This window comes from Hyla sarda, chromosome 9 (genome assembly GCF_029499605.1).
Source record: "Hyla sarda isolate aHylSar1 chromosome 9, aHylSar1.hap1, whole genome shotgun sequence".
In the NCBI taxonomy this organism is placed as follows: domain Eukaryota; kingdom Metazoa; phylum Chordata; class Amphibia; order Anura; family Hylidae; genus Hyla; species Hyla sarda.
Genome location: NC_079197.1, coordinates 164,513,589 through 164,540,808, shown reverse-complemented (window position 1 = coordinate 164,540,808; position 27,220 = coordinate 164,513,589). Strand labels below are relative to the sequence as shown.

Below are 27,220 nucleotides of genomic sequence, written 5' to 3'. Positions count from 1 at the left end.
CGTTTCACATCTCAGACAGTTCCGTGCGGTTGTAAATGGGTGTGTAGGCCACAGACCTGGGCGTGAGATTTTGAAAACAATATTATGGGAGATTCAGTTTGTATATAGATGACATAGACACAAGGATAGGATTTCTTAATTTCTCAGGTTCCTTCGATGTGTACAGAACACCTGCCGAACCCCAAATGGTATCCAGTGTCTTGTTTACCTCTCATAGACATCATCCATGTGTAGGCGTAACCAACATTGCACAGAAATAAGACAAGAAGCTTCTAGGGACAAATCCAAAATCTAAATCTATCCCAATGCCAATTGCCATATAGAACAGTGATGTTTCTTTACTGGGGCCTTTGGACTTCATCAGGATACATGAACTTGACTACAAACCATTGACAATAATAAAGTCATACAGTGCCTGCATACAATTATGGACCATACATACAAGTATTTAACGAGAAGCTTCACCATAAATGACTCCAGTACCAATTAGGTATCATCCCAATGGCAGCAGGTATTGGGGGGGACAACTTTGAAAGAGGTTTTGCCACCACGGACACTTATCCCCTATTCACATAGCACTCCCATAGCCAATAAATGAAGTAGTGGTCGAGCATGTCCACTGCCGCTCCACTCAGACGGGAGCTTCAGGTTCCCTTTCTTGGGATCACAGGGGAGATAAAGTGCCCTTCTGTACTATACAAAAATGTATTTTCAAAAAGAGTGGGGAACAAGAATTACACAGCAGATAAACCATAAGTGAGACCTTAGACTGAAACCCATAGATTGTAACAAGTCGTCTTGGGGCTAAACTATGAAGAATGAGAAGGGCAGAGGGTCACAAAAAATATTTTATAGGAGAATGAATCCACATTAATGCAAGAAAAAAATAATATTTTTCAGAGTCACCCAATGCAGATAGCCAGAGGAGGTTAAGGAAGTAGTCCAGTATCAAAAAACACATCCCCTATGTGTCAGATGGCGGGGGGGCCGATGGAGGGTGGTGTCCAACCGCTGGGACACCTTACGATCTCCCACCTGGTGCCCCGGCTCTCTGCATGAATGCAGTGTGTCAATCACCGCATGAAGCTGTGACCGACACGCTCCCTCCATGCATCTCTATGGGAGAGCTGGCGATACCCGAACGCTGTATCCCCGAGATCATTCTGCCATTGCCCGTGTCAGGAACTGTCCAGAGCAGGAGAAAATCCTCATAGCAAACTTATGCTACTCTGGACAGTTCCTGACATGGACAGAGGTGTCAGCAGAGAGCACTGTGAACAAGACAAAAAAGAAATTTAAAAAGAAAAGAATTTCCTCTGTAGCATACAGCTGCTAATAAGTACTGGAAGGATAAAGATTTTTTTCCACTGGAGTACCCCTTAAAAATAGAGCACAAGATCATCTTCCAATTGTTTGCTAAAATCAAGCCGGTTAAGGAGCGTCTCATAAAGATGCCAACAGACTGGGGTAGAGAACCGTGTCTTTAAATTTAATTCTACAAACCCCAGGCCATGATCTGTCCATGCACAATAATATACCTAGTACACAGAAGGTGAGAAGCAGTAGGGGAATTAGTCAAGAATGATTCAATAGGAATATAATGGCGGTGAGTCGCTGACCAATAGTGTTGCTCGCGAATATTCGCAATTCGAATATTATTCGCGAATATCGCATATTCGCGAATTCGCGAATTTCGCGAATATAGCGCTATATATTCGTAATTACGAATATTCGTTTTTTTTTTTTTTTTTCTTCACAGTACACATCACAGTGATCACCCCTCTCTGCTTCCAGCTTGTGTGGTGTAAAGAAGGCTGTATTACTACTGTGTGAGACTGGCGCGCGAAAATTCGCATATGCGAAAATTAGTATATGCTAATTTTCGCATATGCGAAATTCCACATGCGCTAATTTTCGCATGTGCATATTTTCGCATACGCGAAAATAAAACGAGAATATAACGAATATGCGAATATTCGCGAATATACTACGAATATTCGTCCATATATTCGCGAATATTCGCGAATTCGAATATGGCCTATGCCGCTCAACACTACTGACCAATATACTGTATATACTCGAGTATAAGCCGAGTTTTTCAGCACGATTTTTCGTGCTGAAAATGCCCCCGTCGCCCCCGTTTCTGGCTTTAGATGTGAGGGGATGGTCCCGGCCGTCCATCTCCGCCTGTCAATCCCTACCAGTGGTCTTCAACCGGTGGACCTCCAGATGTTGCAAAACTACAACTTCCAGCATGCCCGGACAGCCATCGGCTGTCCGGGCATGCTGGGAGTTGTAGTTTTGAAACATCTGGAGGTCCACAGGTTGAAGACCACTGCGGGCCTTCGTCATCATCCAGAACCCCCTTTTATTTTCTACTCCCCTCGGTGGGACGGAAGGGTGAGCTGGTCCGGGCCGTCCATATTCGACCTCCTATGCTTCAGGGATTGTCCGGTGGGGAGGGTTAGTCATTCCGGGCTGTCCATCTTCACCGGGAAGCCCTCTTCTCCTCTCCGGGCTGGCCCCGGACTAGTGACGTTGCCTTGACAACGACGCGCAGGGACGTCCGTGCGCAGCAGGCGTCACTGCGCGGTGGCATCAAGGTAGCGTCACTAGTCTGGGGCCGGCCCGGAGCGGAGAAGAGGGCCTCCCGGTGAAGATGGACGGCCCGGAACGACTAACCCTCTCCACCAGACGGTCCCTGCAGCATAGATGGCCAAAGATGGACGGCCCGGACCACTCACCCTTCCTTCCCACCGAGGGGAGGTAAGTAGAAAACAAAAGGGGGGTCTGGATGATGACGAAGGCTGCAGTGGTCGTAAACCGGCGGACCTCCAGATGTTTCAAAACTACAACTCCCAGCATGCCCGGACAGCCAATGGCTGTCCGGGCATGCTGGGAGTTGTAGTTTTGCAACATCTGGAGGTCCGCAGGTTGACGACCACTGAACAGGCGGTGATGATGAAGGGGGGGATGATGACGGGGTGATGATGACGGGGCTCTGGATGATGACAGGGGGGAATGATGTATTTCCCACCCTAGGCTTATAGTCGAGTCAATAACTTTTCCTGGGTTTTTGGGGTGAAATTAGGGGCCTCGGCTTATATTCGGGACGGCTTATACTCGAGTTTATAAGGTAGCCCCTAGGACACCCAGCGTCTTCTCCCCAAGCATCAAAGAGAAACAGATCCTTAAAGTGTTTAGTGATGTTATATCTTATATATATTCACTTGATGTATACAACATTTTTTCCCCCCTATTTTTAGGTTTTCTTTCCAATTGCTTCCTTGTAATTGTTTATGGATTTCATGGATTTACCGCTGATTGACAATGGATTATCCACTATTTGGGGTAGCTCAAACATCCTAAAACAGGTTCATCCAGACACCCATCCCTTATGCATTGTGTCTATATTTACTGGTTTTATACAGTCATCTTCCCATATTATCCATTCTCTACAAATACACAATAAAAGATATAGTATGACATCTGGTATAGCAGCCGGCAGTCACACCCCAGCACCTACTCCCACTATAGGTATATATTGGATCCACACATTGTTTGAGGTCTTATTCTCTGTACCATTCTGTCTGGATTTGGTGAACTAGTTAAAATACACTGAATAAGGATGACTATTTCTGGGATCGGAACAATTTTGATCCTGAGCATATTTATTGCTGGTAAGATTTTGTATTTATTACTTACTATTCATTATGTTTATATGGGTAATTTTCTCTGGGTATTTAAAGGGGTACTCCAGTTTTCAAATCAACTGGTGCCAGAAAGTTGAACAGATTTGTAAATTACTTTCATTAAAAAATCTTAATCCTTCCAGTACTTATTAGCTGCTGAATACTACAGAGGAAATGATTTTCTTTTTGGAACACAGAGCTCTCTGCTGACATCACGAGCACAGGGCTCTCTGCTGACATCTCTGTCCATTTTTTAGGAACTGTCCAGAGCAGCATATGTTTTCTATGGGGATTTTCTCCTACTCTGGACAGTTCTTAAACTGGACAGAGGTGTCAGCAGAGAGCACTGTGATCATGATGTCAGCAGAGAGCTCTGTAGTCCAAAAAGAAAATAATTTCCTCTGTAGTGTTCAGCAGCTTATACCGTGAGTACTGGAAGGATTAGGATTTTTTTTATAGAAGTAATTTACAAATCAGTTTAACTTTCTGGCACCAGTTGACTTAAAAAAAAAAATATATAGTTTTCCACCGGAGTACCCCTTTAAGTTTTCACTAACATCATAAATACGTATGGGTAGGCTAATAAGCTTCCAGACAAACCCTCACTAATGTATGGGAAAAGAACAATACCAATGCCTAGGCATCATTTGGCATCGTAGCAACCTTAAAGGGGTACTCCGCCCCTAGACATCTTATCCCCTATCCAAAGGATAGGGGATAAGATGTCAGATCGCCGGGGTCCCTCTGCTGGGGACCCCGGGGATCGCTGCTGCAGCACCCCGCTTTCATTACTGCGCAGAGTGAGTTCGCTCTGTGCCTAATGACGGGCAATACAGGGGCCGGAGCATCGTTACGTCACGGCTCCGCCCCTCGTGACGTCACAGTCCGCCCCCGTCAATACAAGTCTATGGGAAGGGGGCGTGGCGGTCATCACGCCCCCTGCCATAGACTTGCATTAAGGGGATGGGCCGTGATGTCATGAGGGGCGGAGCCGTGACGTCCCGCTGCTACGGCCCCTGTATCGCCCATCATTAGGCACAGAGCGAACTCGCTCTGTGCAGTAATGATGGCGGGGTGCCGCAGCGGCGGGACCGCAGCGATCTAACATCGGGACAGCGGGACTGTGGCGATCTAACATCTTATCCCCTATCCTTTGGATAGGGGATAAGATGCCAGGGGCGGAGTACCCCTTTAAAGGATATGTACTTTTGCAATTGTTCCAATACTTCTAAAATAAAAAAGCTACTTTTTAAATAGCCTTGGTTTAAAAAATATTACCAAATTTGTGTATTCAGCTCCACTGCAGGCCTATGTGTTCCAATGGTGACAGAATACAAAAAGAACTTTGTCTGTAGTCAGAGCCTGAAGACATAATTCACTCTCTTTCTTTTGCCTTTTTATCTACTAAGTTTATTTGTTTCTTACCGTAAGTCAAAAACTTAAGTTTATTAGTTTATTCATTTATTAAGTTGATTAGTTCAAAAAGCAGTGGCTGCTGGTAGCAGAATTTCCGCGAGCGGCCGCTGGACAGACTATGGAGTCGGGACTGGTGGTGGTAACTTATTAACTTTGGTGGGGGCCTACTGCTATATGGGGTTGAGGTTTACTGCTTTATTGGTCTGTATGAGGGTAGGAGCCTATTACTAAATGGGGTTGGGCATAGTGCTATATGGGGGCTGTATGGGGGCCTACAATTATAGGGGGCAGTATGGGGGCCTACTGCTATGTGGGGCAGTATTTGTATGGAGCCAACTGTTATATGGGGCCTACTCAGGGGTCAAGTCCTGGGAAGAAAGTGTAGGAACTCACCCAAGATTTTCACTCAAGGGCTTGTCCTGCAGGACTCCTGTTATTGGGAACAGTGTTCCTGCTATGGAAAAAGTGCAGGAACTCAGTTCCCACACGTTCCTGCAGGACTTGAGTCCCAGGGCCTACTGCTTTATTGGGCAGAGTGTGGACCAACTGCTATATGGGGGCTCAGAGGGGGACTAACTACTATAGGGGGGCACTATTACTGTGTGGGGCAATGCATATGGGGAGTTTGATGCAGGGGAAATTTGGAATTTTAGAATTGTGTGGGAGGATTATGGGTGGTTTAATGTTTGTTTAGATTGATGTGATTATCTAAAAATGTTGCTTATATGAAGTATGATTTGTGAATAGTGTGGTAATGGGTGGGGGACATTTTACTTTGCAGTGATGTGGTGGAATGTATTTTTTTTTACTTTGTAATGATTAAAATAAATAATATTTATATTATGTATTCATATATGTTTATTAATAGATTTATTAGTATGTAGTTGCACATTACATAGGAATAAATTATACTACCTACATGTATGTATTTCATTTTTATGTCTTGTGAGCACGTTTGGCCACCCCTGCAAAAGTGTATTTTAAGTTCATAAAATTCTACATAACCTGTCTACTAGGACGTAAATGTAAATCATGCATGAATACTTTCTGTAAATCTGATAAAGGTGCAGGTTTTGCACCGGTGCCCAAGGTATCACTGCTTTCTGTTGGGTTTCATATACTTTTGGAATGACTATTGAATCCACACTACATCCTTTATGGACCAGTAAGAAAAATAGGACTTTTTGATTTATTGGCCTACTGCACATGTAGCAGAGCTGAATTTATCTCTTTGGGGCGCTGTGTAGGCCTAGTGAAAATTCTATGAATTAAGTGTTACTTTCTATTAAGTGCCAAATTAAATGGGCACTGGCAGATACAAAAACTTTTTTATATGTTGTACATCTTGGCAAAACATTAACCTTTCTAATATACTTCATAATAAACTTTTATTTCCTTTTTATAGAAAGCATGGCTTTGTCCAAGCTGAAGCACAGGCATGGACAAAGTCCAGTAAGTGAGGATGTGCTAGCGCTTCTGGGCTCTCTCCTGTCTGATAGTACTCCTCTGTGCTCTCTCCTGTCTGATAGCACTCCTCTGTGCTCTCTCCTGTCTGATAGGACTCCTCTGTGCTCTCTCTTGTCTGATAGGACTCCTCTGTGCTCTCTCCTGTCTGATAGGACTTCTCTGTGCTCTCTCCTGTCTGATAGAACTCCTCTGTACTCTCTCTTGTCTGATAGCGCTCCTCTGTGCTCTCTCCTGTCTGATAGGACTCCTCTGTGCTCTCTCCTGTCTGATAGGACTCCTCTGTGCTCTCTCCTGTCTGATAGGACTCATCTGTGCTCTCTCCTGTCTGATAGGACTCCTCTGTGCTCTCTCCTGTCTGATAGGACTCCTCTGTGCTCTCTCCTGTCTGATAGTACTCCTCTGTGCTCTCTCCAGTCTGATAGTATTCCTCTGTGTCTTTCTCTTGTCTTATAGTACTCCTCTGTGCTCTCCCCTGTCTGATGGGACTCCTCAGTGCTCTCCTCTGTCTAATAGGACAGGAGAGAGCACAGAGGAGTGCTATCATATAGGGCAGAGAACAGAGGAGTACTATAAGACAGGAGAAGGGCACAGAGGAATACTATCAGACTGGAGAGAGCACAGAGGAGTACTATCAGACAGGAGAGAGCACAGAGGAGTACCATCAGCCAGGAGAGAGCACAGAGGAGACAGAGGACATGTCACAGAGCCTCAGTGCACAGAGTAGCCAGTTGCCAGCTCTGAGGAGTGAGGGGGGTAATTTCCACATGAGATGTGAGAGCAAACATCATCTCATGCCCCTCCTCCTCAAAGAACTGCACTGCACTGCATGCAGTGTAAGCAACATAGGGAATATAAATATAAAAACCAGGATTGATGCACATGAACAGGATCAGCATCAGTCAAAGATTAAGCCTAGAGCACTTTAACATTGCTATTATAATGTACATATGTCGTTTGTTCCTGTAGAAGAATCAGGTCCACTACATTTTTTTTTAAACGTTTTATCTTTTTCTAGTTTCACCCGTGGAAAGCCAGTTATCCAGCTCTTTCTCCTTATCTAATGCCATCAATGATTTCCTTAATCTTCTAACAAACTTAAAAGATCAAATTGCTTCCCATACAACCAGCACATTGGCCACACCAACTACTTTATCAACTACCTCTTCAACTACTACAGTCAGTGGCAAAACAAGCCCAGTCACTAAAACATCTTTGACTACTAGAATTCAGTCAACCTCAACCATTAAGGCTACTTCCAGAACTGGGACAACTTATACACTTCTGTCAACAACCAATTTTTTTGTTCCTGTAAGTCAGACTTCATCATCCAGTAGATCATCAAGCAGTTTATCATCCAGTAGACCATCAAGCAGTTCATCATCCAGTAGACCATCGAGTAGTTCATCATCCAGTAGACCATCGAGCAGTTCATCATCCAGTAGATCTTCGAGTAGTTCATCATCCAGTAGACCATCGAGTAGTTCATCATCCAGTAGACCATCGAGCAGTTCATCATCCAGTAGATCTTCGAGTAGTTCTTCATCCAGTAGACCATCGAGCAGTTCATCATCCAGTAGACCATCGAGCAGTTCATCATCCAGTAGACCATCGAGCAGTTCCACATCAACCACTAAACCAATATCTACAAGTTATTTAACATCCACCAGTAAACCAGCTTATTTATCTACTACTGCAACAAGCAAGTCATCAACAACCAACAAGATGCTGTCCACAATCACCAGTGGATGGAGCACGCAGATGTCATCTCAGAGTACCCTTAGCAGGCAGTCAACAAGTAACCTTAGTTCTGTCACATCATACTCAGCACCCTTCACCAGTATATCGTCTTCAACCAAACAAAATTCAACTATAAATACCAGCACTACAACCACAGCAAATGGACGGTCCACCTCTATGTCCAGTAAGTCAATTAAATTAACCAGTACATATATTATTAAGCCAAATGAAAGTCAATGATTGTTTTTTTTTTTTTTTAAATACAAATTTTGAACAGAAAGCCCCTAAATCTATGGCCCATTAAGACATCAAGCAGAGGTTTAAAATTTTTTTTAAAGGGGGATTAAACACCTGATCACGGGTGTCCAGCCTTTGTTTTTATGCAGTACATATGGTACTGGTACATGGTAAAAGTGACATGTTATCTTTATTCTGTGGATCAATACGATTGCAAGATTTCATTTATTTACATAGCCTTGTGCTACGATCCTACTTTTTCTATAATCAAGTTATTTTTTGCTTAATAAACAAAGGTCCAGCAGAAGATGATGTCATGTAGAGGTGACTTTGACTATGACTTGCTTCTAATGTCTATCTGTTATAGAATGATTCATAAATAATCTGGAAGATCTTAAATGGGCACTGCTTTTGCAAAAACTGGATGCCATTATGTGAATATTTAGGGGCTTGTCCCTCCCTGCAGCCTGTGTGCAATGACAAAATACAGTGTATTTTGGAAGTGTCAGTGGTACGAGCTCTGTGCACTAAGGACAAGCAAGCAGGGCTCTTTACACTGAGGACAAGCAGGGCTCTGTACACTGAGGAAAAGCAGGGCTCTTTACACTGAGGACAAGCAGGGCTCTGTACACTGAGGACAAGCAGGGCTCTGTACACTGAGGACAAGCAGGGCTCTGTACACTGAGGACAAGCAGGGCTCTGTACACTGAGGACAAGCAGGGCTCTGTACACTGAGGACAAGCAGGGCTCTGTACACTGAGGACAAGCAGGGCTCTGTACACTGAGGACAAGCGGGACTCTGTACACTGAGTAATAGCAGGGCTCTGTACACTGAGGGCAAGCAGGGCTCTGTACACTGAGGACAAGCGGGGCTCTGTACACTGAGGACAAGCGGGGCTCTGTACACTGAGGACAAGCAGGGTTCTGTACACTGAGGACAAGCAGGGCTCTGTACACTGAGGACAAGCGGGGCTCTGTACACTGAGGACAAGTGGGGCTCTGTACACTGAGGACAAGCAGGGCTCTGTACACTGAGGACAAGCAGGGCTCTGTACACCGAGGACAAGCAGGGCTCTGTACACTGAGGACAAGCAGGGCTTTGTGCACTGAGGACAAGTAGGGCTTTGTGCACTGAGGACAAGCAGGGCTCTGTACACTGAGGACAAGCAGGACTCTGTACACTGAAGACAAGAAGGGCTCTGTACACTGAGGACAAGTAGGGCTCTGTACACTGAGGACAAGTAGGGCTCTGTGCACTGAGGACAAGCAGGGCTCTGTACACTGAGGACAAGCAGAGATCTGTACACTGAGGACAAGTAGGGCTCTGTACACTGAGGGCAAGCAGAGCTCTGTACACTAAGGACAAGCAGGGCTCTATACACTGAGGACAAGCAGGGCTCTGTGCAGTGAGGCTCTGTAACACACTCCAGGCTCACACAGCAGGCTGATTGACAAACCAGGAGTCTGCACAGAGACCTGCTTGTCCCGCCCATACTGTTTTGTCCCAGCCCAGACACACAGGCAATAACTGCAGGGACAAGACAGTGTTCTGGAGAGTGAAGGGACTTCAAGTGGTAAAAAGTATAGAGAATTTTTTCACCCAAAAATATACATATTTTTTGACCAATGTATATTATAAATATACATATAATAGTAGTATCTGCATTATATATATCAAAAACAGAAATGCTAATGACAGTGCCCATTTTATTATGGTGCATGTGAAGAATTATAACAAAAGTTTACATGTTTCTAATAGATGGAGGTTGGGCTCTCAGAATCTCCTCTGGTTACCTAACAAATTTAAAGAATCACAACAAACAACTAGCCTGAATATCATCTCTTATTATTTTATCTATACAGGTAATTCAAGTGTTTCCATGCTACCGGAACTTTCCATACTTGTCTCGTCCATGGCATGGATCTTCATCGCAGTCTTTTGAGGTCATTTTTTTCTATTGGGTAAATGTAAGCATTTCTAATCAAATTTTGCAATACAATTGGGAAAATGTAGTATTTGGGGGGGGGGGGGCTCAACTTGCAAGAATATTGCCCCCATAAATAATATACTTGGGCAAAAATTATTAACCCCTTGGGGACGGAGCCCATTATAACCCTAAGGACGGGAGCATTTTTTGCAAATCTGACCACTGTCACTTTAAGCATTAATAACTCTGGGATGCTTTTACTTATAAATTTGATTTCGAGATAGTTTTTTCGTGACATATTCTACTTTATGGTAGTGGTAAAGTTTTGTCGATACTTGCATCATTTCTTGGTGAAAAATTCCAAAATTTGATGAAAAATTTGAAAATTTAGAATTTTTCTAACTTTGAAGCTCTCTGCTTGTAAGGAAAATAGACATTCCAAATAAATTATATATTGATTCACAAATACAATATGTCTTCTTTATGTTTGCATCATAAAGTTGAGATATTTTTACTTTTGGAAGATATCAGAGGGCTTCAAAGTTCAGCAGCAATTTTCCAATTTTTCACAAAATTTTCAAAATCGAAATTTTTCAAGGACCAGTTCAGGTTTGAAGTGGATTTGAAGGGCCTTCCTATTAGAAATACCCCACAAATGACCCAATTATAAAAACTGCACCCCTCAAAGTATCCAAAATGACATTCAGTAAGTTAGTTAACCCTTTAGGTGTTTCACAGGAATAGCAGCAAAGTGAAGGAGAAAATTCTAAATCTTCATTTTTTACACTCGCATGTTCTTGTAGACCCAGCTTTTGAATTTTTACAAGTGGTAATAGGAGAAAAAGCCTCCAAAAATTTGTAACCCAATTTCTCTCGAGTAAGGAAATACCTCATATGTGTATGTCAAGTGTTCGGCGGGCGCAGTAGAGGGCTCAGAAGGGAAGGAGCAACAATGGGATTTTGGAGAGTGAATTTTGCTGAAATGGTTTTTGGGGGCATGTCACATTTAGGAAGCCCCTCTGGTGTCAGAACAGCAGAAAACCCCATATGGCATACCATTTTGGAAACTACACCCCTCAAGGTGCGTAACAAGGGGTCCAGTGAGCCTTAACACCACGCAGGTGTTTGACAACTTTTCGTTGAAATCGGATGTGTAAATGAAAAAAAAAAAATTTCTTCCCCAAATTTACCATTTTTACAAAGGGTTATGGGAGAGAATGCCCCCCAAAATTTGTAACCCCATCTCTTCTGAGTATGGAAATACCCCATGTTAGGACGTAAAATGCTCTGCGGGCGAAATACAATGCTCAGAAGAGGAGGAGCGCCATTGAGCTTTTGGAAAGAGAATTCCTTTGGAATGGTAGTCAGGGGCCATGTGCGTTTACAAAGCCCCCTGTGGTGCCAGAACAGTGGACTCCCCCACATGTGACCCCATTTTGGAAACTACACCCCTCACAGAATTTATTAAGGGGTGCAGTGAGTATTTACACCCCACTGGCGTTTAACAGATCTTTGGAACAGTGGACTGTGCAAATGAAAAATAAAATTTTCCTTTTCACAGACCACTGTTCCAAAAATCTGTCAGACACATGTGGAGCATAAATGCTCACTGTACCCCTTATTACATTACACGAGGGGTGTAGTTTCCAAAATGGGGTCACATGTGGGGGGGAGGGTCCATTTTTCTGGCACTATGGGGGCTTTGTAAACTCATGTGGCCTTCAATTCCGGACACATTTTCTCTTCAAAATCCCAATGGCGCTCCTTCTCTACTGAGCATTGTAGTGCGCCCGCCGAGCACTTTACATCCACATATGAGGTATGTTCTTACTCAGAGGAAATAGGGTTACAAATTTTGGGGGGCTTTTTTCCTATTTTCCCTTGTGAAAATGAAAAATTTAGGGTAACACCAGCATTTTAGTGAAAACTTTTTTTTTTTCATTTTCCCATCCAACTTTAATGAAAATTCGTCAAACACCTGTGGGGTGTAAATGCTCACTATACCCCTTGTTACGTTCCGTGGGGGTCACATGTGGGTCTTTATGTTTTTTGCGTCTATGTCAGAACCAGTGTAAAATCAGCCACCCCTGTGCAAATCACGAATTTAGGCCTCAAATATACATAGTGCGCTCTCACTCCTGAGCCTTGTTGTGCGCCCGCAGAGCGTTTTACGCCCACATATGGGGTAATTCCGTACTCAGGAGAAATTGCGTTACTAATTTTGGGGGGCTTTTTTACCTTTTACTGCTTGTGAAAATAAAAAGTATGGGGCAACACCAGCATGTAAGTGTAAACATTTTTATTTTTTACACTAACAGGCTGGTGTAACCCCCAACTTTTCCTTTTCATAAGGGGTAAAAGGAGAAAAGCCCCCAAAATTTGTAGTGCAATTTCTCCCGATTACGGAAATACCCCATATGTGACCCTAAACTGTTTCCTTGAAATACGACAGGGCTCTGAAGTGAGAGAGCGCCATGCGCATTTGAGGACTAAATTAGGAATTGCATAGGGGTGGACATAGGGTATTCTACGCCAGTGATTCCCAAACAGGGTGCCTCCAGCTGTTGCTTAGCTCCTAGCATGCCTGGGCAGTCAGTGGCTGTCCAGAAATGCTCAGTTTTGGAAACCCTGCCGTACAATACGTTTTTCATTTTTATTGGGGGGGGGGGGGCAGTGTAAGAGGGTGTATATGTAGTATTTTACTCTTTATTATGTGGTAGTGTAGTGTTTTTAGGGTACATTCGCACTGGTGGGTTACGGTGAGTTTCTCGCTAGGAGTTTGGGCTGCTGCAAAAAATTTGCCGCAGACCAAACTTGAAGCAGGAAACTTACTGTAAACCTGCCCGTGTGAATGTACCCTGTACGTTCACATGGGGTGACAAACCTCCAGCTGTTTCAAAACCACAACTCCCAGCATGCGCTGACAGTGCATGTTGGGAGTTGTACTTTTGCAACAGCTGGAGGCACACTGGTTGGAAAACCTTCAGTTAGGTTCTGTTACCTAACAGTATTTTCCAACCAGTGTGCCTCCAGCTGTTGCAAAACTACAACTCCCAGCATGTACTGACACACAGTGCATGCTGGGAGTTGTACTTTTGCAACAGCTGGAGGCACACTGGTTGGAAAACCTTTAGTTAGGTTCTGTTACCTATCAGTATTTTCCAACGAGTGTGCCTCCAGCTGTTGCAAAACTACAACTCCCAGCATGTACTAATCACCGAAGGGCATGCTGGGAGATGTAGTTATGCAACAGCTGGAGGTTACGCAACTACAACTCCCAGCATGGTGAGACAGCTGTTTGCTGTTTGAGCATGCTGGGATTTGCAGTTTTGCAACATCTGGAGGGCTACAGTTTATAGACCACTGCCCAGTGATTTCCAAACTGTGACCCTTCAGATGTTGCAAAACTACAAATCCCAGCATGTCCAGACAGCAAAGAGCTGTTTGAGCATGCTAGGAGTTGTAGTTTTGCAAGATCTGGAGGGATACGGTTTAGAGACCACTATATAGTGGTCTCAAACTGCAGCCCTCCAGCTGTTGCAAAACTACATATTCCAGCATGCCCAAAAAGCAAACAGCTGTCTGGTCATACTGGGAGTTGTAGTTTTGCAACATCTGGAGGGCTACAGTCTCAGACTGTAGCCCTCCAGATGTTGCTAGGCAACTTACCGGCTTCCGTAGGATCCAGGGAGCCGCCCTTCTGCCCCACGCCGTACGCCGCCTGCGCCGATCTCCGTCGCCGCCCGCCGATCACCGTCGCCCGCAGCCTCCGGAGGGGTAAGTGAACCTTCGGCGTTTGGTCCCCGTCGTTTCCCCGTCCTGCCCCGCCTATTGTGGGAGGGCAGGACGGGGAAAACGAAAGTAAACCCCTCCGCCCCTGATCTGCTATTGGTGGTCGCGTCTAGACCACCAATAGCAGAGATAGGAGGGGTGGCAACCCTGCCACCTGACTCCTATCGCTACAGGGGGATCGTAGGTGTCTTAGACACCCGCGATCCCCCTTCTATTCCGAGTCACCGGGTCACCATAGACCCGGAATGACCCGGAATCGGCGCACATCGCAAATGTGAATTCACTTGCGATTTGCGCCGATCGCCGACATGGGGGGGGTCTAATGACCCCCCTGGGCAGTTGCACGGGGTGCCTGCTGATAGATATCAGCAGTCACCCCAGCCCGGTCCCCGCCCGGCCCGCGGCGGGGACCGAAATTCCGGGCGTATGGATACGCCCTTCGTCCTTAAGTACCAGAACGCAAGGGCGTATGCATACGCCCTTCGTCCCCAACAGGTTAAAAAAAAAAAAGTTAAAAAAAGAAAACAAAATGTGGCATGTATGGGATTTTACTTGTAGTACCTTTATTGACCACAAGGACACTTATTTGAACACTTCTATCAAAACCTGTGTAGAGGAAAAGTTGCCCATAGCAACCAATCAGATTGCTTCTTTCATTTTTAACAAGGCCTCTGCAAAATGAAAGAAGCGATCTGATTGGTTGCTCTGGGCAACTTTTCCTCTACACAGGTTTTGATAAATCTTCCCCTTAGGACTTTCATTTGAGGAGGAATTTCTCCAGCAGAATTCCGCTTGACGAAATTCTGCCGTGTGAATAGGCCCTTAGAGGGAGATTTATCAAAACCTGTGCAGAGTAAAAGTTGCCCAGTTGCCCATAGCAACCAATCAGATCGCTTCTTTAATTTTGCGGAGGCCTGGATTTGACTATCCCAGCAGGCACTAGGACCGCTCAGAAACGCCTCGTCTCATAGACAACAATGCATTTCTGTGTGGAATCCTCAAAAATAATATTTATCTATTTCCTGTGGATGCCGGAATCGGAATTCGGAAATAGCGAGATGTTTCTGCCACGGAAATTCCGCCGTGTGCACAGAGCAGCAGGATCCCATTGAAATCAAAGGGACTCTGCTGCAGCGGAATGTCTGTGCGGAATGTTCTTGCGGAGTTCCGCGCAGACATTCCGCCGTGTGAACATACACTTATATGGACGCTTACGTTCTAAGGCGCCACCTAGAGACAGAAATATGAATTACTATCTCTCAATAGGTGTCTATTATAATGCAATTTATTGGGGTCCATCCATGACAGTGTGTCCCAAGCAGGGTGCCTTCAGCTATTGCAAAACTACAACTCCCAGCATGCCCGGACAACAGAAGGCTGTCTGGGCATGCTGGGAATTGTAGTTTTGCAACAGCTGGAGACACACTGGTTGGGATGGCTTTGTTTTTGTTTTATTATTTTATTATTATTTTTTATTATTATTATTTTTTAACCCCTTCCCACCCCTAGGACTTATGCATATGTCCAAGTTGCTAGCAAGCTAGCGCAACTGGAGGTATGCATACGTCCTAGCGATCTCCTGCTGCAGCTGCCAAGATCGTATAAAGTACAATGGCGCTGATTTACTAAGAGTGTCGAGTTATTTTCAGAATGTTTTTTACCCCCCGACTATTTTTTCTCACACGTATTTATGAATGTTTCTCACATGTCGGGAAAATTCTGGCGCATATAAAATTCTGTCGCACGGGGAAAAAAAAAAAGTGTAAAGCAAATAAATAAAGCAAAGTAACTCTGCACCAGGACGTAACTTTACATTCATGGTCGTTAATGGGTTAACAAACAAAAAAGTTTAAAAAAAAAAGAAAAAAGGAAATGAAAGCCAAGATTAAAGGGGTATTCCAGCTAAAAACGTTTTACATATATATATATATATATATATATATATATATATATATATATATCAACTGGCTCCGGAAAGTTAAACAGATTTGTAAATTACTTCTATTAAAAAATCTTAATCCTTCCAATAGTTATTAGCTTCTGAAGTTGAGTTGCTGTTTTCTGTCTAACTGCTTTCTGATGACTCACGTCCAGGGTGCTGTGCAGTTCCTATGGGGATATTTTCCCATCATGCAAGGGATATTCTCCCATCATGCAAGGGATATTCTCCCATCATGCACAGCTCCCGGGACGTGACATCATCATTGAGCAGTTAGACAGAAAACTTCAGAAGCTAATAACTATTGGAAGGATTAAGATTTTTTAATAAAAGTAATTTACAAATCTGTTTAACTTTCTGGAGCCAGTTGATATATAAAAAAAAAGTTTTTGCCTGGAATACCCCTTTAAAAAATAAATAAATAAAAAAAGAGAGAAATTATCCAAAAGAAAAAAAAGTAATATAAAAAGCTACTAAGGGGACAAAGTAACAGGAATATTTTTTTAAAAATCACACTTTTTAACATTTCCCCACCCCTCAAGGCAGTCGGTTTTTCATGTCCAATATTTCACTATTTTTCTGGTGGGTTTTTAAATACAACTGTCGGGTTTTCAGGAAAATGTCAGGAACACGCCCCTAATTATGCAAACCACACCCCTTTAGTCGGATTTTAAAATACTCCTCGTAATTAGAAAACTGTCAGGTTTTTACGAGTAAAATGCGTCGCACAAAGTGTCGCATAACCCAATAAAAAGAGTCGGGATCATGTTAGTAAATCAGGGCCAATATGTCATGAAAAAACTACCTCAGAATTGCGTCGCTAAGTAAAAGCGTGTCAGAGGTGTTACCACTTAATGAGAGACACAGGACAGATTTGAAAAATTGGGCCTGGTCATTAAATGGGCACTCTTATTAAAACTCATTTTTGCATTTGCTATATTTTGTTTCAAAAAAGGAAACTTTCTATGTTTTATTTGGGCTTAAAAAAGCTCAAGAGCACATTTCCCCCCATCTCATACACAGACTTTGGACTGAATCCCAAACACAGGAAGTGCAGCCTGGAGTTCTGAGGGGGGGGGGGGGGGGGGGTGTCCAACCAACAGCATATGGCAATTAAGTGTGAGAGGAGCTATGATTGGATGAGGCTGGACACACCCCCCTCAGCACTCCATGCTCCACTTGTGTTTGGACTTTGGTCTAAATTCTGTGTATGAGATGGGGGAAATGTGCTCTTGAGCTTTTTAAAGCACAAATAAAACATAGAATATGTCTTTTTTTAAATTTTTTTAAACAAAGTATATTAGAAATATTTTTTTATTTACCATAAGGAGTGCAATAGCAAAAATTTGTTTTAATGAGAGTGACCCTTTAAGGTAAAAACAGGCAGTGTTCTTAACCTCTTAAGGACGCAGGGCGTATGGATACGCCCTGCATTCCGAGTCCTTAAGGACGCAGGGCGTATCCATACGCCCGTGGGAATTCTGGTCCCCACCGCTAGCCGGTTGGGGACCGGAGCCGGATGCCTGCTGAAATCATTCCTGCTGGAATATCGCCCAGGGGGGTCATTATGCCCCCCCCCCCCCATGTCGGCGATGGCCACAGATCGCTGGACAATTCAGTCCATCGATCTGCGGCGATTCCGGGTCAATCGGGTCTCCAGTGACCCGGAATTACTGGCTGTTCGGGGCCGTCTCTGACGGCCCCGAACAGCCAGAGCCTGCAGGGGTGAGGTGGCACTGGTGCCACCTCACGATCGCCCTGATTCGCCGGCCGGATTACCGGCCGACCAATCAGGGCGCCTGCTGCGGGTGTCACTCCCGCACCCTCTGCGCCCCTCTTCCGGAGGACATGAGTGGGTGCGGGAAGACGACCCCGGGTGCTGGGGACCCCGATCCCCGGCGTCCCTGTTGGGATCGGGGCCCCAGGAGCGACGGCGGCGGCGAGGGACAGTCCTGCGACGGAGCAGCAGCAGGAGGTGAGTTACAGCCTCCTGCTGTTGCTTAGCAACAGCTCCCAGCATGCAAAAAGGGCATGCTGGGAGCTGTAGTTATGCAATAGCAGGAGGCAGACCACCACAACTCCCAGCATTCCCTTATGGGCATGCTGGGACTTATGGTTTTGCAACAGCTGGAGGCACATTTTTTCTATGGAAAAGTGTACCTTCAGCTGTTGTGTAACTACAACTCCCAGCTTGCACAAACAGCTAAAGTGCATGCTAAGAGATGTAGTGGTGCATCTGCTGGTTGCATAACTACAACTCCCAGCATGCCCATTGGCTGTCGGTGACTGCTGAGAGTTGTAGTTTTGCAACAGCTGAAGGCACACTGGTTGTGAAACTCATTTTTTTTTTTACCTAACTCAGTGTTTCACGACCGGTGTGCCTCCAGCTGTTGCAAACTACAACTCCCAGCAGTCACCTTACACCATGCACCATACATGCTGGGAGTTGTAGTTTTGCAACAGCTGGAGGCACAATGGTTTTGAAACACTGAGTAAGGTCACAAACTCAGTGATACATAACCAGTGTGCCTACAGCTGTTGCAAAACTAAAACTCTCAGCTTGCACAGTCTGTCAGCGCATGCTGGGAGTTGTAGTTTTGCAACAGCTGGATGTCCCCCCATGTGAATGTACAGGGTACACTTACATGGGCGGAGGCTTACAGTAAGTATCGGGCTGCAAGTTTGAGCTGCAGCAAATTTTCTGCAACAGCTCAAACTTCCAGCAAGAAACTACTGTGAACCCCCGCCCGTGCGACTGTACCCTAAAAACACTACACTAACAAAAAATAAAATAAAAAGTAAAAAAACACTACATATACACATACCCCTACACAGCCCCCCTCCCCAATAAAAATGAAAAACGTCTGGTACGCCACGGTTTCCAAAACGAAGCCTCCAGCTTTTGCAAAACAACTACTCCCAGTATTGCCAGATAGCCGTTGACTGTCCAGGCATGCTGGGAGTTTTACAACAGCTGGAGGCCCCCTGTTTGGGAATCACTGGCATAGAATTCCCCTATGTCCACCCCTATGCAATCCCTAATTTAGGCCTCAAATGCGCATGGCGCTCTCTCACTTTGGAGCCCTGTCGTATTTTAAGGCAACAGTTAAGGGTCACATATGGGGTATCGCCGTACTCGGGAGAAATTGTGTTACAAATTTTGGGGGGTATTTTCTGCTTTTACCCTTTTTAAAAATGTAAAATTTTTGGGAAAAGAAGCATTTTTTTTACATATGCAATAGTTGTTACTTTCCCCGAGGGCTCTAGCTTCCAAAATGGTATGCCATGTGTTTTTTTTTTTTTTGCTATCCTGGCACCACAGGGGCTTCCTAAATGCGGCATGCCCCCAGAGCAAAATTTGCTTTCAAAAAGCCAAATGTGACTCCTTCTCTTCTGAGACCTGTAGAGCGCCAGCAGAGCACTTTTTCACCCCCATATGGGGTGTTTTCTGAATCGGGAGAAATTGGGCTTCAAATTTTGGGGGGTATTTTCTGCTTTAACCCTTTGTATAAATGTAATTTTTGGGGGAAACCAAGCATTTTAGGTAAATTTTTTTTTTTTTTTTTTACATATGCAAAAGTCGTGAAACACCTTTAGGGTATTAAGGTTCACTTTACCCCTTGTTACGTTCCCCGAGGGGTCTAGTTTCCAAAATGGTATGTCATGTGTTTTTTTTTTGCTGTCCTGGCACCATAGGGGCTTCCTAAATGCGGCATGCCCCCAGAGCAAAATTTCCTTCAAAAAAGGCAAATGTGACTCCTTCTCTTCTGAGATCTGTAGTGCGCCAGAAGAGCACTTTTCACCCCCATATGGGGTGTTTTCTGAATCGGGAGAAATTGGGCTTCAAATTTTGGGGGGTATTTTCTGCTATTACCCTTTTTAAAAATGTAAAACTTTTGGGAAACCAAGCATTTTAGGTAAAAATTTTTTTTTTTTTTTTACATATGCAAAAGTCGTGAATCACCTGTGGGGTATTAAGGTTCACATTACCCCTTGTTACGTTCCCCGAGGGGTCTAGTTTCCAAAATGGTATGCCATGTGGTTTTTTTTGCTGTTCTGGCACCATAGGGGCTTCCTAAAAGGTGACATGCCCCCCAAAGACCATTTGACGCTCCTTCCCTTCTGAGCCCTCTACTGCGCCCGCCGAACAATTAACATAGACATATGAGGTATGTGCTTACTCGAGAGAAATTGGGTTTCAAATACAAGCAAAAATTTTCTCCTTTTTACCCCTTGCAAAAATTCTAAAATTGGGTCTACAAGAACATGCGAGTGTAAAAAATGAAGATTGTGAATTTTCTCCTTCACTTTGCTGCTATTCCTGTGAAACACCTAAAGGGTTAAAACGCTTACTGAATGTCATTTTGAATACTTTGGGGGGTGCATTTTTTATAATGGGGTCATTTATGGGGTATTTCTAATATAAAGACCCTTCAAATCCACTTCAAACCTGAAATTTTGTGAAACATTGGAAAATTGCTGCTGAACTTTGAAGCCCTCTGGTGTCTTCCAAAAGTAAAAACTCATCAATTTTATGATGCAAACATAAAGTAGACATATTGTATATGTGAATAAAAAAAAATTATTTGGAATATCCATTTTCCTTACAAGCAGAGAGCTTCAAAGTTAGAAAAATGCAAAATTTTCTAATTTTTCATCAAATTTGGGGATTTTTCACTAAGAAAGGATGCAAGTTACCAAAAAATTTTACCACTATGTTAAAGTAGAATATGTCATGAAAAAACAATCTCAGAATCAAAATGATAACTAAAAGCATTCCAGAGTTATTAATGTTTAAAGTCACAGTGGTCAGATGTGCAAAAAATGGCCGAGTCCTTAAGGTGAAAAAGGGCTCAGTCCTTAAGGGGTTAAAGGGGTTCTTTATTTATTTATTTATTTATGTTTTGTTTTTAGATGGTATCGAAGAATTTCGTTCTGCAATTTTCCCGATTGGGACACTCAAGGATATTTCCAGACTTCTTCATCTGATGGTTTATTTTAAGGACCTCTCCACTTCAGCCTGAGAAGACGCTCAGCACTTGGCACTGTTCTTCTTTTGTATCCAGCGACAACTAGTGGTCACAATGTGTACTGCAGCCACTAGCGTAAAATCAGATGTTGTTCAATACATAAAGTACAATCCTTGTTTGTTGCCTAAGAGAAAGTGGGACAACATTTCATTCACTTTGTACACACGCTCTGGCCTTGTTGTGAATACAGCATCCTCGCCGCTCAATAAAATTCTTCAGCAAATCGTACAAAGACTCTTAGTTGAAACATGGGAAAAGTAAATAAATAAATAAATAAATAATGAATTTACTGAATTTGGACTAGTTTTTATAAAATTTTGTCTCCCTTCCCTTTTATAACCTCTCATATATTCAGCAGCGCCGAGGAAATTCCACTGCGGAAAATCCACCGTGGCTAAACCTGCAGCGCCAAAGATCCACCCACGTGCACGTACCCTAAGGTTACATTCATACCACAGAATTTAAAAACAATTTCCAAATTGGTGTAAATGGGTTTTTGGTTTACCTGTTCACACTGTGATTAATTCCTCAACACATTTTTCTATTCTTTCGATGGAATTCTGCACAGGCTGCTTTGCCATCAATGAGGACAGCGCAGGCCGGTGCAGTTCTAGTGCCCATTACTGTGCCCACCGAATAAATTCTGGGTGGATCTTCCGTAGTGGGAATGTACCCCTAGGCCCCATTCACACTGCGGAACATCTAGGCAGAATATCTGTGCAGACATTCTGCTGAACAAGCCGGCGCTAGGGCCGCTCAGAGATTTGCCATCTCCATAGACGGCAGCGCATTTCCGAGCCGATTCTGCAGTAAGAATTGACAATGCCGTGCAGTGCCGTGCGGGAGGACGTCACTCGTCAGATGCGTCAAGACACCAAACCTGCACCTGAGGCTGCCGGAGACAAAGGCCAGGTGAGAAATTACATGGGGGATGGGGGGGGGGGGCTTTAGTGTCAAGGAGGCGGGGTTGAACTACCCTAGTGCCTCAGTGTCTTTAGGGATTTGAATTTAGGGCTTGGCACCCTGTATGTCAATCAACCAGGACAGGGAGTAGAGGGGAACACAGGAGGCAAGTGATGCTGCGGCACTTAAGCAGCTTGGCTCCACCTCTTTGACATTTCAGCCCAGGGAGAAAATGATCATTGGCAAACACATCAACACTAACCGAAGTATATATGAAATCGTTGTCCTGTCATCTGTCGGTGTCTGAAGCTCATGTCATAAATATTAGGTGACAGATTTCCTTAACCCCTTAAGGACGCAGGACGTAAATGTACGTCCTGGTGCGGTGGTACTAAACGCACCAGGACGTACATTTACGTCCTGTGCATAACCGCGGGCATCGGATGCTCGTGTCATGCGCGGCTGATCCCGGCTGCTGATCGCAGCCAGGGACCCGCCGGCAATGGCCGACGCCCGCGATCTCGCGGGCGTCCGCCATTAACCCCTCAGGTGCTGGGATCAATACAGATCCCGGCATATGCGGCAGTGCGCGATTTCAATGAATGATCGGATCGCCCGCAGCGCTGCACGGAGGTCCGCACGGAGGTCCCCTCACCTTCCTCCTTCCGGCTCCCGGCGTCTTCTGCTCTGGTCTGAGATCGAGCAGACCAGAACCGAAGATGACCGATAACACTGATCTGTTCTATGTCCTATACATAGAAAAGATCAGTATTAGCAATCATGGTATTGCTATGAATAGTCCCCTATGGGGACTATTCAAGTGTAAAAAAAATGTAAAAAAATGGAAAAGTAAAAAAAAAATAGAAAAATCCCCTCCCCCAATAAAAAAGTAAAACGTCAGTTTTTTCCTATTTTACCCCCAAAAAGCGTAAAAAATTAATTTAATAGACATATTTGGTATCACCGCGTGCGTAAATGTCCGAACTATTAAAATAAAATGTTAATGATCCCGTACGGCGAACGGCGTGAACGTAAAAAAAAAAAGTCAAAAATTGCTACTTTTTTAATACATTTTATTAAAAAAATTATAAATTTTTTAAAAAGTTTTTTAGATGCAAATGGCGCAAAAAATGAGCCCCCATACCGCCGCTTATACGGAAAAATAAAAAAGTCAGAGGTCATCAAAATAAAGGGATTATAAACGTACTAATTTGGTTAAAAAGTTTGTGATTTTTTTAAGCGCAAAAATAATAGAAAAGTATGTAATAATGGGTATCATTTTAATTGTATTGACCATCAGAATAAAGAACACATGTCATTTTTACCGTAAATTGTACGGCGTGAAAACGAAACCTTCCAAAATTAGCAAAATTGCCTTTTTCTTTTTAATTTTCCCACAAAAATAGTGTTTTTTGGTTGCGCCATACATTTTATGATATAATGAGTGATGTCATTACAAAGGACAACTGGTCGCGCAAAAAACAAGCCCTCATACTAGTCTGTGGATGAAAATATAAAAGAGTTATGATTTTTAGAAGGCGAGGAGGAAAAAATGAAAGCGTAAAAATGTAATTGTCTGAGTCCTTAAGGTCAAAATGGGCTGAGTCCTTAAGGGGTTAAAGGGGTACTCCGGTGGAAAACTTTTTTTTTTTTAAATGAACTGCTGCCAGAAAGTTAAACAGATTTGTAAATTACTTCTATTAAAATGTTTTAATCCTATTAGTACTTTTTAACAGCTGTATGCTACAGAGGAAATTCTTTACTTTTTGAATTTCTTTTTTGTCTTGTCCACAGTGCTCTCTACTGACACCTCTGTCCGTGTCAGGAACTGTCCAGAGCAGCATAGGTTTGCTATGGGGATTTTCTTCTGCTCTGGGCAGTTCCTGATATGGACATCAGGTGTCAGCAGAGAGCACTGTGGACAAGACAAAAAAGACATTAAAAAAAATAAAGATTTTCCTCTGTAGCAAACAGCTGCTAAAAAGTACTGAAAGGATTAAGATTTTTTTAATCCCTTAAGGACCGGGCGTTTTTCGGTTTTTGCATTTTCGTTTTTTGCTCCTTGCCTTTAAAAAATAATAACCCTTTCAATTTTGCACCTAAAAATCCATATGATGGCTTATTTTTTGCGCCACTAATTCTACTTTGTAATGACGTCAGTCATTGTGCCCAAAAATCTACGGTGAAACGGAAAAAAGAATCATTGTGCGACAAAATTGAAAAAAAACCCGCAGTTTTGTAAGTTTTGGGGGCTTCCGTTTCTACGTAGTACATTTTTCGGTAAAAATGACACCTTATCTTTATTCTGTAGGTCCATACGGTTAAAATGATCCCCTACTTATATAGGTTTGATTTTGTCGGACTTCTGAAAAAAATCATAACTTCATGCAGGAAAATTAATACGTTTAAAATTGTCATCTTCTGACCCCTATAACTTTTTTATTTTTCCGTGTATGGGGCGGTATGAGGGCTCATTTTTTGCGCCGTGATCTGAAGTTTTTAACGGTACTATTTATGCATCGATCAGACTTATTGATCGTTTTTTTATTCATTTTTTCATGATATAAAAAGTGACCAAAAATGCACTATTTTGGACTTTGGAATTTTTTTGCGCGCACGCCATTGACCGTGCGGTTTAATTAACGATATACTTTTATAATTCGGACATTTCCGCATGCGGCGATACCATATATGTTTATTTTTATGTTTATTTACACTGTGGTTTTTTTTTTATGGGAAAAGGTGGGTGATTCAAACTTTTAATAGGGGAGGAGTTAAATGATCTTTATTCACTTTTTTTTTCACTTTTTTTTTGCAGTGTTATAGGTCCCATAGGGACCTATAACACTGTACACACTGATCTTTTACACTGATCATTGTTATCCCATAGGGACCTATAACACTGCACACACTGATCATTGTTATCCCATAGGGACCTATAACACTGCACACACTGATCTTTATCATTGATCACTGGTTTCTCATAGGAAACCAGTGATCGATGATTCTGCCGCTTGACTGCTCAGGCCTGGATCTCAGGCACTGAGCAGTCATTCGGCGATCGGACAGTGAGGAGGCAGATAGGGGCTGTCCTGTAAACTGTTCGGGATGCCGCGATTTCGCCGCGGCTATCCCGAACAGCGCACTGAGCTAACCGGCATGCCTTCAGTTTCACTTTAGACGCGGCATAAGGGTTAAATGCCGACGCGCTATTAGCCACGGGTCCCGGCCGTTGTTAGAGGCCGGGCTCGACCCGCTATGACGCAGGGCCACGCGATCGGGAGTGGACACATGACGTTCCAGTACGTCATGTGTCCATAAGGGGTTAATAGAAGTAATGTACAAATCTGTTAAACTTTCTGGCACCAGTTCATAAAAAAAAAAAAAAAAAAAGTTTTCCACCGGAGTACCCCTTTAACGACGAAGGACGTATATTTACGTCCCCCGCCGGCTCCCGCGATATGCCCCCGTTTCATATTGGGTCGGTCCCGTCGGCTATCAACAGCCGGAACCCGTGGCTGATATAGGACATCACTGATCGCGGTGATGCCCTGTATTAACCCTTCAGACGCGGCGATCAAAGCTGACCGCCACGTCTGAAGTGAAAGTAACCCGGCTGCTCAGTCGGTCTGTTTGGGACCGATGCAGTGAAATCGCGGCGTCCCAAACAGCTTACAGGACACCGGGAGGGACCTTACCTGCCTCCTCGGTGTCCGATCGACAAATGACTGCTCCGTGCCTGAGATCCAGACAGGAGCAGTCAAGCGCTGATAACACTGATCACGTAAAAAAAATTCCAAAGTCCAAAAAGCGTATTTTTGGTCACTTTTTATACCATTAAAAAATGAATAAAAAGTGATAAAAAAAAGTCCAATCAAAACAAAAATTGTACCGATAAAAACTTCAGATCACGGCGCAAAAAATGAGTCCTCATACCGCCCCATGCACGGAAAAATAAAAAGTTATAGGGGTCAGAAGATGACATTTTTAACAAATAAATTTCCCTGCATGCAGTTATGATTTTTTCCAGAAGTGCGACAAAATCAAACCTATATAAGTAGGGTATCATTTTAACTGTAGGGACCTACAAAATAATGATAAAGTGTAATTTTTACCGAAATATGCACTGCGTAGAAACGGAAGCCCCCAAAAGTTACAAAATGGCGTTTTTTATTCGATTTTGTCACACAATGATTTTTTTTCCGTTTCGCTGTGAATTTTTGGTTAAAATAACTAATTTCACTGCAAAGTAGAATTGGCGACGCAAAAAATAAGCCATAATATGGATTTTTAGGTGGAAAATTGAAAGGGTCATGTTTTAAAAGGTAAGGAGGAAAAAAACGAAAGTGCAAAAACTGAAAAACCCTGCATTCATAAGGGGTTAAAGTGAACCTGTCATATGACAGAAATAAAATAATACTTCTATATGTTACTCACTAGGTCATGCAGATCGTTTACACTTATTTTTTTGTGTCTAGCTTCTGTATTTGGCTCACAAATCCTGCTGCTCACTCATTCTGACATCCACTGCTCAGAAAAGGGTGTGTACGAGGCAAGCACTGAGCCCGCCCTCACTCACCATGCATTCACTTCCTCCCCGAGTTTCCTATGCTGTGCTGGGTCTCTTCATCCAACCACTGCAGACTACTCTGTAACCCCCTCCTCTCTGTTTTCATGCTGCAGTCTGATAGGACAGGAGTGAGCACAAAGGAGTAGTGATGAGCGGCAAAGGCCATATTCGATTTCGCGAATATTCGTCCTATTTTCGCGAAATTCACATATTTGCTATGTTAGTTCTTTTAGTTTTTTTATGCGAAAATTTTTTACGAAATTTGTATAGTGCGTCCAGTCTGAAAGTGCCAATATTCGCATAAATATTTGCATAAAAGAAAAAAAAAATTATATTCGTCATTACAAATGTAGATCACTATATTCTAAATATTTACGAAATCGCGAAGTGCCAAAATTTGCGATAAAAATTCGCATTTCGAATATTCCCGCTACAGAGGAGTGCTAGTCCCGCCCTCACTTCGTGGACTTTGTCCCTTCCTGTGTTTTAGCTGGGACAAAGATGATGCC

At 43.4% G+C, this 27,220-nt stretch overlaps 1 protein-coding gene across 2 annotated transcripts in view; it reads left to right on the top strand.

Moving 5' to 3' along the window:
• Positions 1–21,485, top strand: part of LOC130290431 (uncharacterized protein DDB_G0271670-like) — a 51,070-nt gene extending 29,585 nt beyond the window's left edge. The window contains exons 2-4 of one of the 2 annotated variants that reach the window (XM_056538064.1): positions 7,591–8,496; positions 10,413–10,511; positions 21,123–21,485. In XM_056538064.1, coding sequence (XP_056394039.1) covers positions 7,591–8,496; positions 10,413–10,492 — 986 coding nt within the window. In that variant the 3' untranslated portion in view covers positions 10,493–10,511; positions 21,123–21,485. Of the gene's footprint in view, positions 1–7,590; positions 8,497–10,412; positions 10,518–21,122 lie in introns of both variants that reach the window. The other variant, XM_056538063.1, reaches the window with a different exon arrangement.
• The last annotated feature ends 5,735 nt before the right edge of the window (positions 21,486–27,220 follow it).